Source organism: Elgaria multicarinata, chromosome 1, assembly GCF_023053635.1.
Source record: "Elgaria multicarinata webbii isolate HBS135686 ecotype San Diego chromosome 1, rElgMul1.1.pri, whole genome shotgun sequence".
Lineage (NCBI taxonomy): Eukaryota > Metazoa > Chordata > Lepidosauria > Squamata > Anguidae > Elgaria > Elgaria multicarinata.
In genome coordinates this window covers 99,735,200-99,750,001 of record NC_086171.1, presented here as the reverse complement: position 1 = coordinate 99,750,001, position 14,802 = coordinate 99,735,200, and the positions used below count along the sequence as shown (strand labels likewise).

Genomic DNA, 14,802 nt, shown 5'->3' with positions numbered 1-14,802 from the left:
GGGTGCTCTTGGATCCAGAACTGTCACTTGAGGCACAGGTGAACTCAGTGGCAAAGAGCACCTTTTATCAGCTTAGGCTGATATACCAGCTGTGTCCTTATCTGGACAGAGATAGCCTAGCTACAGTTATCCATGCTCTGATAACCTCTCGTTTGGATTACTGCAATGCGTTATATGTGGGGCTGCCTTTGAAAACGGTCCAGAAACTTCAACTGGTACAAAACAGGGCAGCACGTTTACTAACAGGGACTGGCCGACAAGACCACATTACGCCAGTCCTTTTCCAGCTTCATTGGCTGCCAGTCCAGGTCCGGGCCCGATTCAAAGTGCTGGTATTAACATTTAAAGCCCTAAATGGCTTGGGGCCAGGCTATCTGAAGGAACGCCTCCTCCCATATGTACTTGCCCGGACCCTAAGGTCATCCTCAGGGGTCCTTCTCCGCAAGCCCCTGCCAAAGGAAGTGAGGCAGGTAGCTACCAGGAGGAGGGCCTTCTCTGCTGTGGCACCCTGGCTGTGGAATCAGCTCCCTAAAGAGGTTTGCTTGGCACCTACATTATATGCTTTTAGACACCAGGTGAAGACCTTTTTATTCTCCCAGCATTTTAACAGTTTATAAATAAATTTTAACTTGGTGTTTTAAATTTGTAATTGCTGCTGTTTTTATCTGGTTGAGCTTTTATATTGTATTTTATACTATGGTTTTATACTGTTGTTTTATACTTTGAATGTTTTTAATTTTTGTGAACTGCCCAGAGAGCTCCAGCTATTGGGCAGTATAGAAATGTAATAAATAAATAAAATTATGTAATGTTGTTGTTGTTTTAGTGATGTCACTGAATGCAAACCAGCTAGCACTATGTACAACCCTCTCTGCTTGATCCAGGGGAAAATATTGTATAAAACTTTTCAGACACCCAATCAGTGTAGATAGAATGTCGGGGTGGGCAGGAATGGAAAGCAAGATTGTTGCCAACCTACACATGTTTCTTTGAAGGTCTGAATACAACCAATGAGCATAGAATTGTACACAAATTGGGCTCTCCATGCAGTTGAGAATTGTGCTTATACGAAGTTTCTGATCACATGAAGAGAGCCTTATGAACATAGTGCTGAACGTATGTATTCTGATCTTCCAATGGAAGTACATGGGTTGGGAGAGGGAACAGTGCATGCAGCCCCACTCCGCATATATGCATGTTCAGTCTACAGTTAGAGTGCCTGAAAAGGGCTAATGTCAAAAGAAAGCATGGTAAATATTATGAGTCTATAGTAGGATCATCACTCCCATTTATGTCTGCCTGTACACAGTCCATGATTCTTTGGATGTCTCTACATGAACAATTTATTGCGTGCTCATGACTGATCACTCACAGATGTTTGCAGTCCTTTGCATCATGTCATCAACACCTAGGTTGCCTCCCCTTTTTCTAACAAAATTGGAGATAATATTAAAAGTTAATGGTGCCATTTTGGCAGTGTGTAATGCTGGCATAGCATTATGAACATAATAGAATCACAGAATAGTAGAGTTGGAAGGGGGGCCTATAAGGCCATGAAGTCCAACCCCCTGATTAGTGCAGGGATCCACATTAAAGCATACCTCACAGATGGTTGTCCAGCTGCCTCTTGAATGCCTCTAGCATGGGAGAGCCCACAACCTCCCTAGGTAACTGGTTCCACTGTTGTACTGCTTAAACAGTCAGGACATTTTTCCTGAAGTCCAGCTGGAATCTGGCTTCCTGTAACTGGAACCCATTTTCTGTGTCCTGCACTCGGGGATGATCAAGAAGAGATCCTGGCACATCTCTGTGCCAAGGAAGGACTTTTCTCAATTCACACCACTTATCTGTCATGTAAATGTTTGAGCAGATTTCTTAATTGTAGGATGATTAGAGGGAGAAGAGGGTAAAATGCTCCCTGCAATGAAGGGAGACAGATCTGATTCTCCATCTCACCAAGCTCAGAATCAACATCCTGTTGATTCAGAGCACCCCATTAAATTCAGTGGGGCTTACTCCCAAGTAAGTGTGCCAAGGGTTGCAGACTTACAACACAATCTTACATCTACTCAGAAGTAAGTCATAGCTTCCCTGGGGGCTGCAAGGAAACAGTACAGCACAAATTAAATGGCGAATAGAACACACCCACCCACTCCTTTGCACATATGCTGGGGAGGAAAGACAGTGCTCCCTCGATTCAAATCACCTGTCTGCCGTGTAAAGAAGCCTCCCTTAATCCCGCAAAGAAACCAAAAGCAGAAAGCGCTGGTAAGGATATGGGTTTTTTTGCTTAATGACCGCTGTCTCCTTTGAATATAAATTCCAGCAGCAGAATGTCCCAAATCAAGAAATGTCCCTCTTATTGTAGGCATTTGGGAACATTTCCAAACAATACCGTTTGGTGATTTTGACATGGCCCCTAGGGGGCAAAGCACTTGGTTTAGTTTAGTTTCACTTGCTTCTCTTTTGGTTAATTGTAGTTATGCGGAGACAAGAACCAGGGCTGCTTCCAGGCGAGGCTTTTATCCTGCATTCATTCCCAAATGCCCTGCCTTTGTCACAGAATGTTATGGGGTGTCCAGACGTAGCTGTCACCTGCCTTTAACTCTCCTGTGTTTCCCCACCACTCCTTCCATCTCTTTTCTTTTGAGCAAAGAAACTGTGAAGGAGGAAAAGGCAGAATAGCTGGGGGTTACATTTGGACTGGTAGCGCTAGGAAATCCCACCAACCCACCCCGCTCCAGGGGAAGCCCCCAGGAGAAGCCTTGCCTTGGCTCCAATACAGCTCTCAGCTCCTTTTTGCCTGGATGGATGCCTGCATCATGGTGACACCCCCCAAACTTCCTTTAAAGTTTTAAACTGGGTTCGTGCCACTTACTGTGAATTGCCACAGTCCCCCGATGCCATTGGACCTCTCAAAGCAGGTGGGCTGCAGCCCTTCGTCCAGGCAGCATTTGAGAGACGCCAGCCCGCTGACGCCTGCCCCAACAATCGCCACTCTTCGTGCCATGGTCAGAGAAGACCCTGCTCAGCAGCATGTGGAGCTCTGAAAGAACAGGCTGAAATTAGCGCACACAGTGCAAGCTCCTTCCTTCCGCATTAATGGTGTACAAAGTTCAGTGGTTTTCTGCAAGTCACTTGGAAGCTGCATAACAAGCTGGCATTTCTCAACACCATGGAATGTCGCTAGACAGTAATGGTGGTTACCTTAGCAAATTCAAAGTAATAGTGTTACGTTTGAAGTGCACGGAGAAACTGGCAGCTCTTTCCGCTTTCATTGCAGCATTACTGGTTCAATGCCCTCTTCCCTGCCCCATAGAACTTACTTAATACTCACGGTTGCTGAGAAACACCTGTCCAGACATCCCTTGCCTCAGCAGCGCAGGGGGAATCTACACTGGAGGCCACCAGCAGTGAATTCTTCCCACTGCCTCTTTCAGGCGACCCAGGAGGAGTAGGAGCACTTCCCCTCGCAAGAAGCAAGTCTAGGACCGCACTTTTCAATGGAACTTACACCCAGGTAAGTGGGTGTAGCATTGCAGCCTTAGCGATCTAAATATAAGGATGTGTCTGAGCAAGTTAGTTTGGCAAACTCTTTGAGGACCTTACAAGGGTTTCACATATTTATGATGATATCACATTGTTTTGCAACTGAGGAAATCACAAGCTTGCAGTCTGCAGATGTGCATGTTACTGAAATATAACCTCTTTCTTTCTTTCTTTCTTTCTTTCTTTCTTTCTTTCTTTCTTCAGTTTCAATTAATGCCAAATCTATTTAAAAGTTTGTAACTGGGAAACATTTTTATTGTATTTTTAAAATGTTCTCAATAAGAGGGTCATCAGACAAACATTTTATTGCACATTTGCTGCTGCCCACTTTTGATGCCGCCATTCGCCTCCTATTTATTTATTTATTTATTACATTTTTATACCACCCAATAGCTGAAGCTCTCTGGGTGGTTCACAAAAATTAAAACCATTAAAAACATAATAAAACAATCTAAAAACCCAAATACAAAATGCAATATGAAAAGCACAACCAGGATAAAATCACACAGCAGAAATTGATATAGGATTAAAATACAGAATTAAAACAGCAAAGTTTAAATTTAGGTGTTAAAATACTGAGAAAATAAAAGGGTCCTCAGCTGGTGACGAAAAGAATACAGTGTAGGCGCCAGGCAGACCTCTCTGGGGAGCTTGTTCCTATGCGTCTTCCGCTCCTTCTGGTCTTCTTTCCATCACAAATAAGACCCTGGTAAATCTGATCCTTTTTTTTTTTTTTTTTGCAAGTGAAGTGTGCTGCCCTTTCCTGTTGTGTGCAGGAAAAGCAGCACAATATTTTATTTTTTCAGGAGTTTCAATTTTAATTGCTTTTTTTTAATGAACAGTATTTTTTTTTTTGCTTTTGCATGTTTTACTGCTTTTTATTGTTTTAAGCTGGCTTAATTTTAAAAATTGTGATTGACTTTGCGAGCATTGTGGGAGAAGGACAAGTAATACACTTTGTTTTAAAAAGGAGAGAAGGTCTGGAGAAAGAGAATTTTCTCTCACATAGCTCTAGAACCTGGGACGACACTCAGTGAAGCTTATTGGCAATAGATTCAGGACAATCAACTTATAGAATTTGCTGTCATAAATGTGACAGTGGCAGTCATTAAAATGGCATTAAAGGGGGTTCAGAGAAACTAATGAAGGATAAGATTATCAATGGCTACTAGTCATGAAAGCTAAACAGAACCTCCAACTTCGGAGGCAGTGTATCTCTGTAGGGCTTGTGTTGTGTTATCCAAACCATGGCCTGTAATTGGAGTCATTGGAGAATTGTTTCCCTCTCAAACAAGCCATTCTGCCTGAGTTTGGACGACATGACAAGCAGTGCCTGGGTGGGCAATTTGGCTAATGGTGTCTTGCACGTTCCAGGGATTAAAACAACCTGCTGCGGCTTGCCCAATAAAAATGTCATGGAGGTCCACGGGTAAATTAAGCCCTGATGGCTTGTTGTGATGTGCAAATAGGTCCGTAAATGCTGAAAAAACCCACTCTCCCCAGCCACTGTGGGGATTGTAGCTAAACTCAGAGCGAACAGGGAAGTCTGTTGAGGATGGCAGGTTACACCAGTGTCCTTGCTAAAACAAAAGGTTCTGGTGCTTCAGCCCTGCCACTGCTCCGTCATTTTTTTCCTAGCTTGTGTCTGCTCAGGGGCTCTCCTTCAATGCTAGGGTGACCATATGGAAAGGAGAACAGGGGCTCCTGTATCTTTAACAGTTGCATAGAAAAGCCAATTTCAGCAGGTGTCATTTGTATATATGGAGAACCTGGTGAAATTCCCTCTTTACCACAGCAGTTAAAGCCACAGGAACTATATTAGAGTGACCAGATACAAAAGAGGGTACGGCTCCTGCAGCTTTAACTGTTGTGATGAAGAGGGAATTTCAGAAGGTGTCAATTGTATACAATCAGCGCCTGGAGAAATTCTCTCTTTATCACAATAGTTAAAGCTGCAGGAGCCCTGCCTTCTTTTGTATCTGGTCAATAGGGCAGGGTGGCTCCCACAGCTTTAACTGCTGTGATAAAGAGAGAATTTCACCAGGTGCTGCATGCATACAAATGGCACCTGCTGAAATCCCCTTTTCTATGCAACTGTTTCAAGATACAGGAGCCCTGTCCTCCTTTCAATATAGTCACCCTAAGTAATGCAGCCAGACCCTAATCGTAGCCTAGTCATCTGTTCTCCTGCCTCTGGTCAGGACTCAGCAAATAAGGTCCAAATTTAAGATGAGCAACTTCTCTGCAATCCGTGGCTGCCCACTGTGCCCTTCAGCCAAGCCCACCTCCACTACGCCACCCCTGCAGGGGTCCTGCGGCTGACAACGGCACACAAGGGCCATTGCTGAGCTCCAGCTTCCAAAGAAAGGGCAGGCAGGGTAACACTAGGCAACTTCTTTTGCTCCTGTGCTGATGTCCTGGCACCAGAGACAAAAAGCCCCGAATTCTCATCCTAAGGGGGAGAAAAACGTGACATGTGGCTGAATTTTACTCCTTAAAATGGCAGTTTGGTGCATTGTTCATAGAATCATAGAATAGCAGAGCTGGAAGGGGCCTACAACGCCATCGAGTCCAACCCCCTGCTCAATGCAGGAATCCACCCTAAAGCATCCCTGAAAGGGGGTTGTCCAGCTGCCTCTTGAAGGCCTCTACTGTGGGAGAGCCCACAACCTCCCTAGGTAACTGATTCCATTGTCGCACTGCTCTAACAGTTAGGAAGTTTTTCCTGATGTCCAGCTGGAATCTGGCTTCCTTTAACTTGAGTCCATTATTCCGTGTCCTGCACTCTGGGAGGATCGAGAAGAGATCCTGGCCCTCCTCCGTGTGACAACCTTTTAAGTATTTGAAGAGTGCTATCGTGTCTTCCCTCCATCTTCTCTTCTCCAGGCTAAACATGCCCAGTTCTTTCAGTCTCTCTTCATAGGGCTTTGTTTCCAGACCCCTGATCATCCTGGTTGCCCTCCTCTGAACACGCTCCAGCTTGTCTGCATCCTTCTTGAATTGTGGAGCCCAGAACTGGGCGCAATACTCTAGATGAGGCCTAACCAGGGCCGAATAGAGAGGAATCAGTACCTCACGTGATTTGGAAGCTATACTTCTATTAATGCAGCCCAAAATAGCATTGGCCTTTCTTGCAGCCATATCGCACTGTTGGCTCATATTCAGCTTGCGATCTACAACAATTCCAAGATCGAAGAGGGAATAGCTGTAAGGAATTTAGCCCCTCTACTCCTCATCTGGCCTGTTCCTCCCTCAGCACCATACCTCCCCCTATCCGTGACCACAGTTATGTGGGCATCCCTGTATCCCCCAGAGCTCTCAGGCACATATTAAAAAGTAATTAAAATGTATTTTACAATTTGCTGCTGGTTGGCTGGTTGGAGATCTGCAGCAGGTACAGCAGTATCATAGATCCTATGTGCGACGCCGAGGCGCTGCCTCTTGCAGGCTGCCGATGTACCTGGAGAAAGAGGGTGGAGCACTTGGTCAGCTGACGCCCAGCAGGTGAGGGGAGAGACTGCAGAGGCAAGCCCCAGCAGTCTCTGTTCTTCTTTTCCCCCCACCAGCCAAACACACCCCAAAACACCCCAAACACACCTTAAAACACCCCAAAACACCCCAAACACACCTTAAAATCAGCTTTCCTAAAATCCAGAGTACGTGTATGGCTACACTCAACTTTTGTCTCCTTCATAATCAAGAATTCAAGTATGACGTGGTCACTTTCCCCCAGAGTTCCCATAACTGCCACTTTATCTACTAAGTCATCCCTGTTGGTCAATATCAAGTCAAGGATTGCCGATACTCTAGTTCCTTCCTCCACTTTCTGTAGGAGAAAGTTATCACCCACACATGTCAGGAATTTCTTGGAAGGGCCGCTTTTTATTTATTTATTTATTTATTTATTACATTTTTATACTGCCCAATAGCCGAAGCTCTCTGGGCGGTTCACAAAAAATTAAAACCATCATAAAACAACCAACAAGTTAAAAACACAAATACAAAATACAATATAAAAAGCACAACCAGGATAAAAACCACGCAGCAAAATTGATATAAGGTTAAAATACAGAGTTAAAACAGTATAATTTAAATTTAAGTTAAAATTAAGTGTTAAAATACTGAGTGAATAAAAAGGTCTTCAGCTGGCGACGAAAGGAGTACAGTGTAGGCGCCAGGCGGACCTCTCTGGGGAGCTCATTCCACAACCGGGGTGCCACAGCGGAGAAAGTAGTATTTTGGTAGTATTGGTCTCCCAACAGATATCAGGGTAATTGAAGTCCCCCATCACTACTACATCACACTTCCTTGAAACACTGGCAATTTGTTTCTCAAAAGTTTCATCCTCGTCTTCTCCTTGATTGGGTTGGTTGGTAGTAGACTCCAATTATCATGTTCTTTTTATTCCTTGCCCCATTTATTTTAATCCAGATGCTCTCGATGGGGCTCCCAGTCTGATCCGCCTGTATTTCTGTGCAGGGATAGGTATTTTTAACATATAGTGCAACTCCACCTCCCTTTCTATTTCTTCGGTTCTTTTTGAACAAGTTATATCCTTCAATTGCTATATTCCAGTCACGGGAGTCATCCCACCAAGTTTCAGTTATACCTATCAAGTCGTATTTGCCTTCATGTAATAAGAGTTCAAGTTCGTTCTGTTTGTTTCCCAGGTTCTGGGCATTAGTATATAGACATCGAAGACCATGTGTTTTATAGTCTGGCTTTGTTCCTACATTGTTGCGGACACTATTTTGGGGCACTATTGGAGCTGTTCTCTGTACTGTGGTGCATTGGCCTTCATCCATTGTTGCCTCGAGGTTTACATCTCCCGCCCCCGTAAGGTTCAGTTTAAAGCCCTCCTGATCAAGTTCTTCATGCTGTGGCCGAACACATTCTTTCCAGCCCTTGTGAGGTGCAACCTATCCCTTGCCAGCAGTCTATGTTTCAAGTAGCGTAGCCTGTGGTCCCAGAATCCAAAATTCTCACGTCGGCACCACCTTCGTAGCCAGTCGTTCATCCGGAGTATTTTTCTTTCCCTTTCTAATCCTCTTCCAAGAACCGGGAGGATGGTTGAGAAAACTACCTGGGCCCCAAAGTTCTTCAGTTTCCTTCCCAGAGCTTCAAAGTCTGAAATGATTTCTTCGTAGCTCTGCTGTGTGACATCATTTGTTCCCACATGGATGAGAAGAAAGGGGTATGTGTCCGTGGGCTTTATGAGCTTCGGTAACCCTTCAGTCACATCTCTAATCTGTGCTCCAGGGAGACACCACACCTGGCGAGTCCATGGGTCTTCACGACATACTTGGGTTTCAATCCCACGCAGCAGGGAGTCTCCCACAACGACTACTCTTCTCTTCTTCTTGGTTGATCTACCTTCTGCCTCTTGTTCATTGTTGCACGGTGTCTCTTGTACTTCTTCCTCTGCAAACTATGCTTCAGACTCATCCTCCAGAAGCTGAAAGCGGTTGCTTAACTCTAATGGTTCCACCGGTGCAGAATGCCTTCTAGTTCTTCTGCTCCTAACTGTCACTCTTTTCCAGAGAGTTTCCTCTTCATTGGCTTTCCTCCCCTCAGCATCCTCCACTTCTGCTTCAGCTGGCTGTTGCTCTTCAATCTCGTGTGCTTCTTGTTGCTGTTGCAGTTCCACCATTTGGTCTAAGAACTCCTTGTCTTCTCTTATTCTTTGGAGGGTGGACACTCGCCGCTCAAGTCCTCTCACTTTTTCTTCCAAAAGTGCCACCAGCTTGCACTCGTTGCGGGTATACGCCATGTTGAGCTCAGGCAGAAACACGAACATTGCACACCCTTTGCAGGTCACCACCTTTAGGGGTTCCTTTCCATTCATATTGTCTATTTCTGCTTTGTTTTTTCCATTCTGATTATAGTGGAATTGCCTTTACTTTGTCCTGTCCTCTCTGAAGGTACACAACTATATGAGTATGTCTTAAGGAAAAATAAGATTTTTTGGTTGTTTTTTGTGTGTGTGTGTGTGTGGGTGGGTGGGTTTCTCTTTATGTTTTTCTTTGTCCCCCCCTCTTTTTTTTTCCTTAGAGGCCTCCCCTGCTGAACTCCCCCTGTCAAACTCCTGTTTGCTCTTCCTGTTAGCTCGCTCTCTGTTTGCTCTCTCTCTGGGAACTGGCTTACTTTTGTAGCTTCTACTTGAGCTGGGCCAGCTGCTCTTCCCTGCTTCTGCTCAGCTCCAAGTCAGGAAACAGAATGAGGTCACCGGGAGGCCAACAACAATCAACAGCAATCAGGCCACTGATTGCTGAGTACAAAGTACAATCAGCAATCAGGCTATACCCCCTTCAGGTCCTGCAGCAACTCTCCACACCGACCCTCTTCACTCAGCACTCAGGAGCACATGGCAAGTACACGGCCTCTTTGAATTGGCAGCCTCCTGGATTTCCTTGAGGCTTCTCTTGTTCCCCTTTCCTTGGTCTCCTCTTCCCCTACACTTTCCCTGTGAAACTCCTGTTTGCTCTTCCTGTTAGCTCGCTCTCTGTTCGCTCGCTCTGTGGGAACTGGCTTACTTTTGTAGCTTCTACTTGAGCTGGGCCAGCTGCTCTTCCCTGCTTCTGCTCAGCTCCAAGTCAGGAAACAGAATGAGGTCACCGGGAGGCCAAGAACAATCAACAGCAATCAGGCCACTCTTGATTGAAAGTAAATTCTTCACTCCATATAAGAATTTGTTGGCTGCCTCACTGCAACCTATCTGCTGTCACCTTCTGTTATTTATTTATTTGCTAAATATAATAAAAACCTTAAGTGGTTCACATATAAATATTAAAACCACATTAAAATGCATTAAAAATAATTCCAATTACAATAAAAGCAACACAAGGAGCAGTATGATGCACAATTAATTTAATTGCAGCCCTGGGGAAAGCCTGGGTGAACATGTTCTCAGGAGGTGTTTGAAAGAGGGCCATATTTTATACCTACCGAACTGCACAGGGGAGAGTTTTTCCAAAGAGTGGGGCACCACTCCCAAGAAGGCCCATGGTCGAGGTATCCATTAATTTCAGAATGACCAGCAACTCTTCTGATGATGATTTTAAAGGTCGGTTGGGTATATATAAGGGGTGGCAGTATGGTAGATATCCTGGTCCTAAGCTATTTAGGGCTTTGTATGATAATAACAAAACCAAGTACATGGTTTGGTAGCTAAGAGGCAGCCAGTGCAGTTCTTTAAACACAGACGTCACGTGAGCCTAGCTGGGTGTCCCAGTGTGCATCCTTGCTGCTGCATTCTGCATTAGCTATGGCCTTTGAACCACTCACAAGGCCAGCCCTCTGTAGAGCTCCTTGCAGTAGTCCAATTGTGAGGTTACCAGTACATGGATCATTGTGATTAGGCTATCCTTATCCAGGAACAAGTGAAGTTGGTGTACCAGCCAAAGTTGGTAATGGGTGTTCTGGGCCATCAAGGTCTCCTGGACATCCAGTGACAAAGACGGATCCAGGAGCACCCCCAAACTACGGACCTGCTCCTTCAGAGGGTGAGCAACCCCATCCAGAACAGGCAAGCACTTGTGCACCTGTTACACCTGTGCAGCTTTGCTCTTCCAACTCACCACCCTCAGTTGCCCACCCATTTTCCCTTGCTGCCCCTGCCATTATGCCTGAGACTCCCTCTCAGACCACCTACATGGTGCTACCTCTTTCCCCTCCCTCCTTGATATCTAGGGGTGTGCATGGACCCCCCGCTCCGCTTCACTTCCAGATCCGTGATTTTCGGATCGGGCCGCTTCGCCCTGCCCCCGCTCCGCCCATTTCCGCTCCGCTCCGCTCGGAGCTCCGGATCCGGATTGGAGCTCCGTTTTCCCCCATAGGGTTGCATTGAAAGCTTAAAAAGTAAACAACTTTTTTTCTGTTCAAGTTAGAAACCTCATGTTTGGCACCATGACACCTCATGGATGTATACACACACACGCCAAGTTTCAAGGCAATCCCATCATCCCCTGATTTTTGGGGAATTTATGAAAATCGGGCACCCCATTCAGACCCCTTGGGATAGTTCCGTCAATTTGCACGTTAGAAACTTCAAACTCGCCACCATGACAGCTTATCTATGTGTCCACATGGACGCCCAGACTCAAGGCAGTCCCATCATCCCCTGATTTTTGGCGGGGCTCTAACCTCTAACGCACCACCCATAACCCTAAGTCACACCCCTTTCGATAGCTCCGTCAATTTGCACGTTAGAAACCTCAAACTCGGCACCATGATAGCTTATCCATGTGTCCACATGGACGCCAAGTTTCAAGGCAATCCCATCATCCCCTGATTTTTGGGGAATTTTTGAAAATCGGGCACCCCATTCACACCCGTTTCCATAGCTCCATCAATTTGCACGTTAGAAACCTCAAACTCGCCACCATGAAAGCTTATCCAGAGATACATATGCACTCCGAGACTCAAGGCAGTCCCATCATCCCCTGATTTTTGGGGAATTTATGAAAATCCAACACCCATTCACACCCCTTTCCAATAGCTCTGTCAATTTGCACGTTAAAAAAACACCTCAAACTCACCACCATGACAGCTTATCCAGGGATACATACGCCGCATGCCGAGACTCAAGGCAGTCCCATCATCCCCTGTTTTTTGGCGGGGCTTAAACCTGCAGACCTCTCAATGGGGCCATTTCAAAGGAAAGCCCAACATGCCATGAATTGGGGAGTAGAGATCAACCTATATGAATCTTCTTCCACACTTGAAAAATGGATTTAGAACTTCCAAAACTCCAAGTGAGCGCAGGAAGGACTTCTCCCCTGAGTCAAAGCCAGACACACACAACATCCCTGCAAGGCGGGCAGGGGAGGAGAGAGGGAAGGCAGGCGGGCAGGCAGCAGACATTTCTGGGGGCATAAGGAAGTGAGCCAAGGATAAGCCAGTAATGCATATAAAATGGAATAAATAAATAAATAAACGAAGGAGGGGTGGAATTAAAAGCAGCAGTGTTGCTGAATAAACAGCAAGAAGAACTTTTAAAAAAAGGCTATATCTGTCTTTTACCAGCAATAGGGGGACGTGCCCAGGGGAGGGGGAAGCAGCAGCTGCCAATTTGACTGGTCAACCAGTCTTTTAAGAAGCAAGGCTTTCAGTTTAACTCATGAAAGCCATTGCTCCACCGCTAAGAAGTGGAACTGTCACTTCAACTCATGATAGGCATCGCTCCACCGGGTTACTCTCTTTGGAAGGCTCTGATGGCCTTCCAAGTACAGGAGAGAGCGGGGGCACGTCCACAATGAGATGCCCTAGGGGAGCTCATCCCCTTGCACCACATCTTTTCAGTTGTTCCCCAAAGTTAGGGTGGGTAGCAGTGCTGTGTTTCTATCTCTTATTATTGGCTTAGTATATGATTTCACAAGTTGTGTTTGTGCATTTGGTGGGGCTACTGGGAAAAGTCCGTTCAGACTAAGAAAGAGAAGTTTCCCAGAATCCCAAGTTACCCGTTTTGCCTATCTCCTCCTCCAACTTTGGGATCATGTGATCATGACCGGGAGTTGACTCTGCCCCTCAGCAATCGAAAAGGTAATCTTTTTCCCGCCTTTACCCTACTTTTTAAAAAATTCTAGCGCACGACCTGCACCACGCAGAGAGGTGAGAGTAGTCTCAAAATGACCCCCATCCACGACTGTCTAAGCACAAGAATTTTCAGAACGATAGCTTAAAAATCAACCCAGTTATCCCCGATTCTTTTCCGCAATGCAATCCTATGGGCGAAAACCGCTGTTTGACCCGCGCTGTCCCTGTTTGTTGACCCGATTTTTTAAAAAATATAGCACACGACCTGCACGACGCAGAGAGGTGAGAGTAGTCTCAAAATGACCCCCATCCACGACTGTCTGAGCACAAGATTTTTCAGAACGATAGCTTCAAAAACAACCCAGTTATCTATGGGCGAAATGTTTCAAGATGGCGATCGGAGCGCTCCGCGGAAAGAGAAGCGCTCCGAAAATGGGCGTTTCTCTTCGCCTTGCTTCTAGGGGTCTGTGGTCCGCTTCTACTCCGCCTCTGGGCAAGGTGGAGCAGGCCAATTTGCTCCTGCTTCTGCGCTTCTAATAGGAGCGGAGCACATGCCTATTGATATCTACCTTTCCTGAGAAGAACCTTGTCTCCATCCCCAACTGAAATGAAACCTAAGAAAATGTGTTCCAGTCAGTCTAGCTCCGGCTGTGAGCTTCAGGTTGTTTCAGGGTTTCCAAGGAGACAAAGTAGTCAGACTCACAGGTTTGCTTACAATTTATTATCACATTGCACATTTCCTAATAGAAGTGGACTAGCCTGCGAAAACTTCCTGCACAGAAGACCCTTCGAGCAGTCTGGTCACCCACTCCTGGGCACAAGAACAATTATAGCATAACTGAACTTGGCACTTCTGCCAAGTTAAGAGAGTGATCAATCATACATGGGGATTAATAACAAAGCAGCTCTTCTCATCATAAGAATTGATAGCATGAGGTTACATGTTGTGATAAACAAGGCACTCCTTGGCAGTTCTTTGGCACAGGCAAGACCCACTCCTTGGGTTTCTGAGGGTGTTATGGCCAGCTTTCCGACTGGACTAACTTGGAATGTCAGCTTGTTAGAGCCTCCAGACAAGGCACCTGAGGTTCTCATGAGATCACTGGAACTGTGCCTTTTGACCCCCTCTCTCCCATGACACAAAGGAACGTTGCTGACTGGTACAGAAGGCAATAACAGTTTGCTAGCTTAGAAGCAGAAGCAGCTAGGGTGACCATATTTTGGAAACCAAAAAGGAGGACAAAATGGCCGCCCTCAAGAGGCATGGCCACACCAACATGCCCACCCCCAAGGCGGAGCCAATTCAACATGCCCGGCCCCCAAGGGGGTGTGGCCTCGGTCACATTTATTTATTTATTACATTTTTATACTGCCCAATAGCCAAAGCTCTCTGGGTGGTTCACAAAAAGTAAATGATAGCAACCAATGAGTGCCAAAGGCACACAACTACTATAATAATATACTAAATACTAAAAAAAGAATTAACACTTATATAAAACCATTTCTTTATTTTTATAACATAATAAACAACCACAACAGTCATAGAACACATTAGAATAGTTGTTCCCAATCTATTACTGTCGTGAAATGCAGGAAAAAGGGACAGAACTACAACAACACTTCCCTTAACATAGATTTCAACTTTAAAAAACTGTATAACTTCTTGTCCAAGGCAAAAATAATCTGGACATACTGTAATTCTTAATTTTAAAGTTCAGT

The 14,802-nt window shown here is 45.4% G+C and overlaps 1 protein-coding gene across 3 annotated transcripts in view; it reads right to left on the bottom strand.

Annotated features, from left to right (window-relative positions):
- The window catches only part of LOC134403390 (dimethylaniline monooxygenase [N-oxide-forming] 2-like), a 55,314-nt gene extending 49,463 nt beyond the window's left edge, over window positions 1-5,851 (bottom strand). The window contains exons 1-2 of one of the 3 annotated variants that reach the window (XM_063133536.1): window positions 5,835-5,851; window positions 2,879-3,046 (exon numbers count right to left, since the gene is read on the bottom strand). In XM_063133536.1, coding sequence (XP_062989606.1) covers window positions 2,879-3,010 — 132 coding nt within the window. In that variant the 5' untranslated portion in view covers window positions 3,011-3,046; window positions 5,835-5,851. Of the gene's footprint in view, window positions 1-2,878; window positions 3,047-5,834 lie in introns of those variants that run through there. The other 2 variants (XM_063133528.1, XM_063133520.1) reach the window with 2 other exon arrangements.
- Between the last annotated feature and the right edge of the window lie 8,951 nt (window positions 5,852-14,802).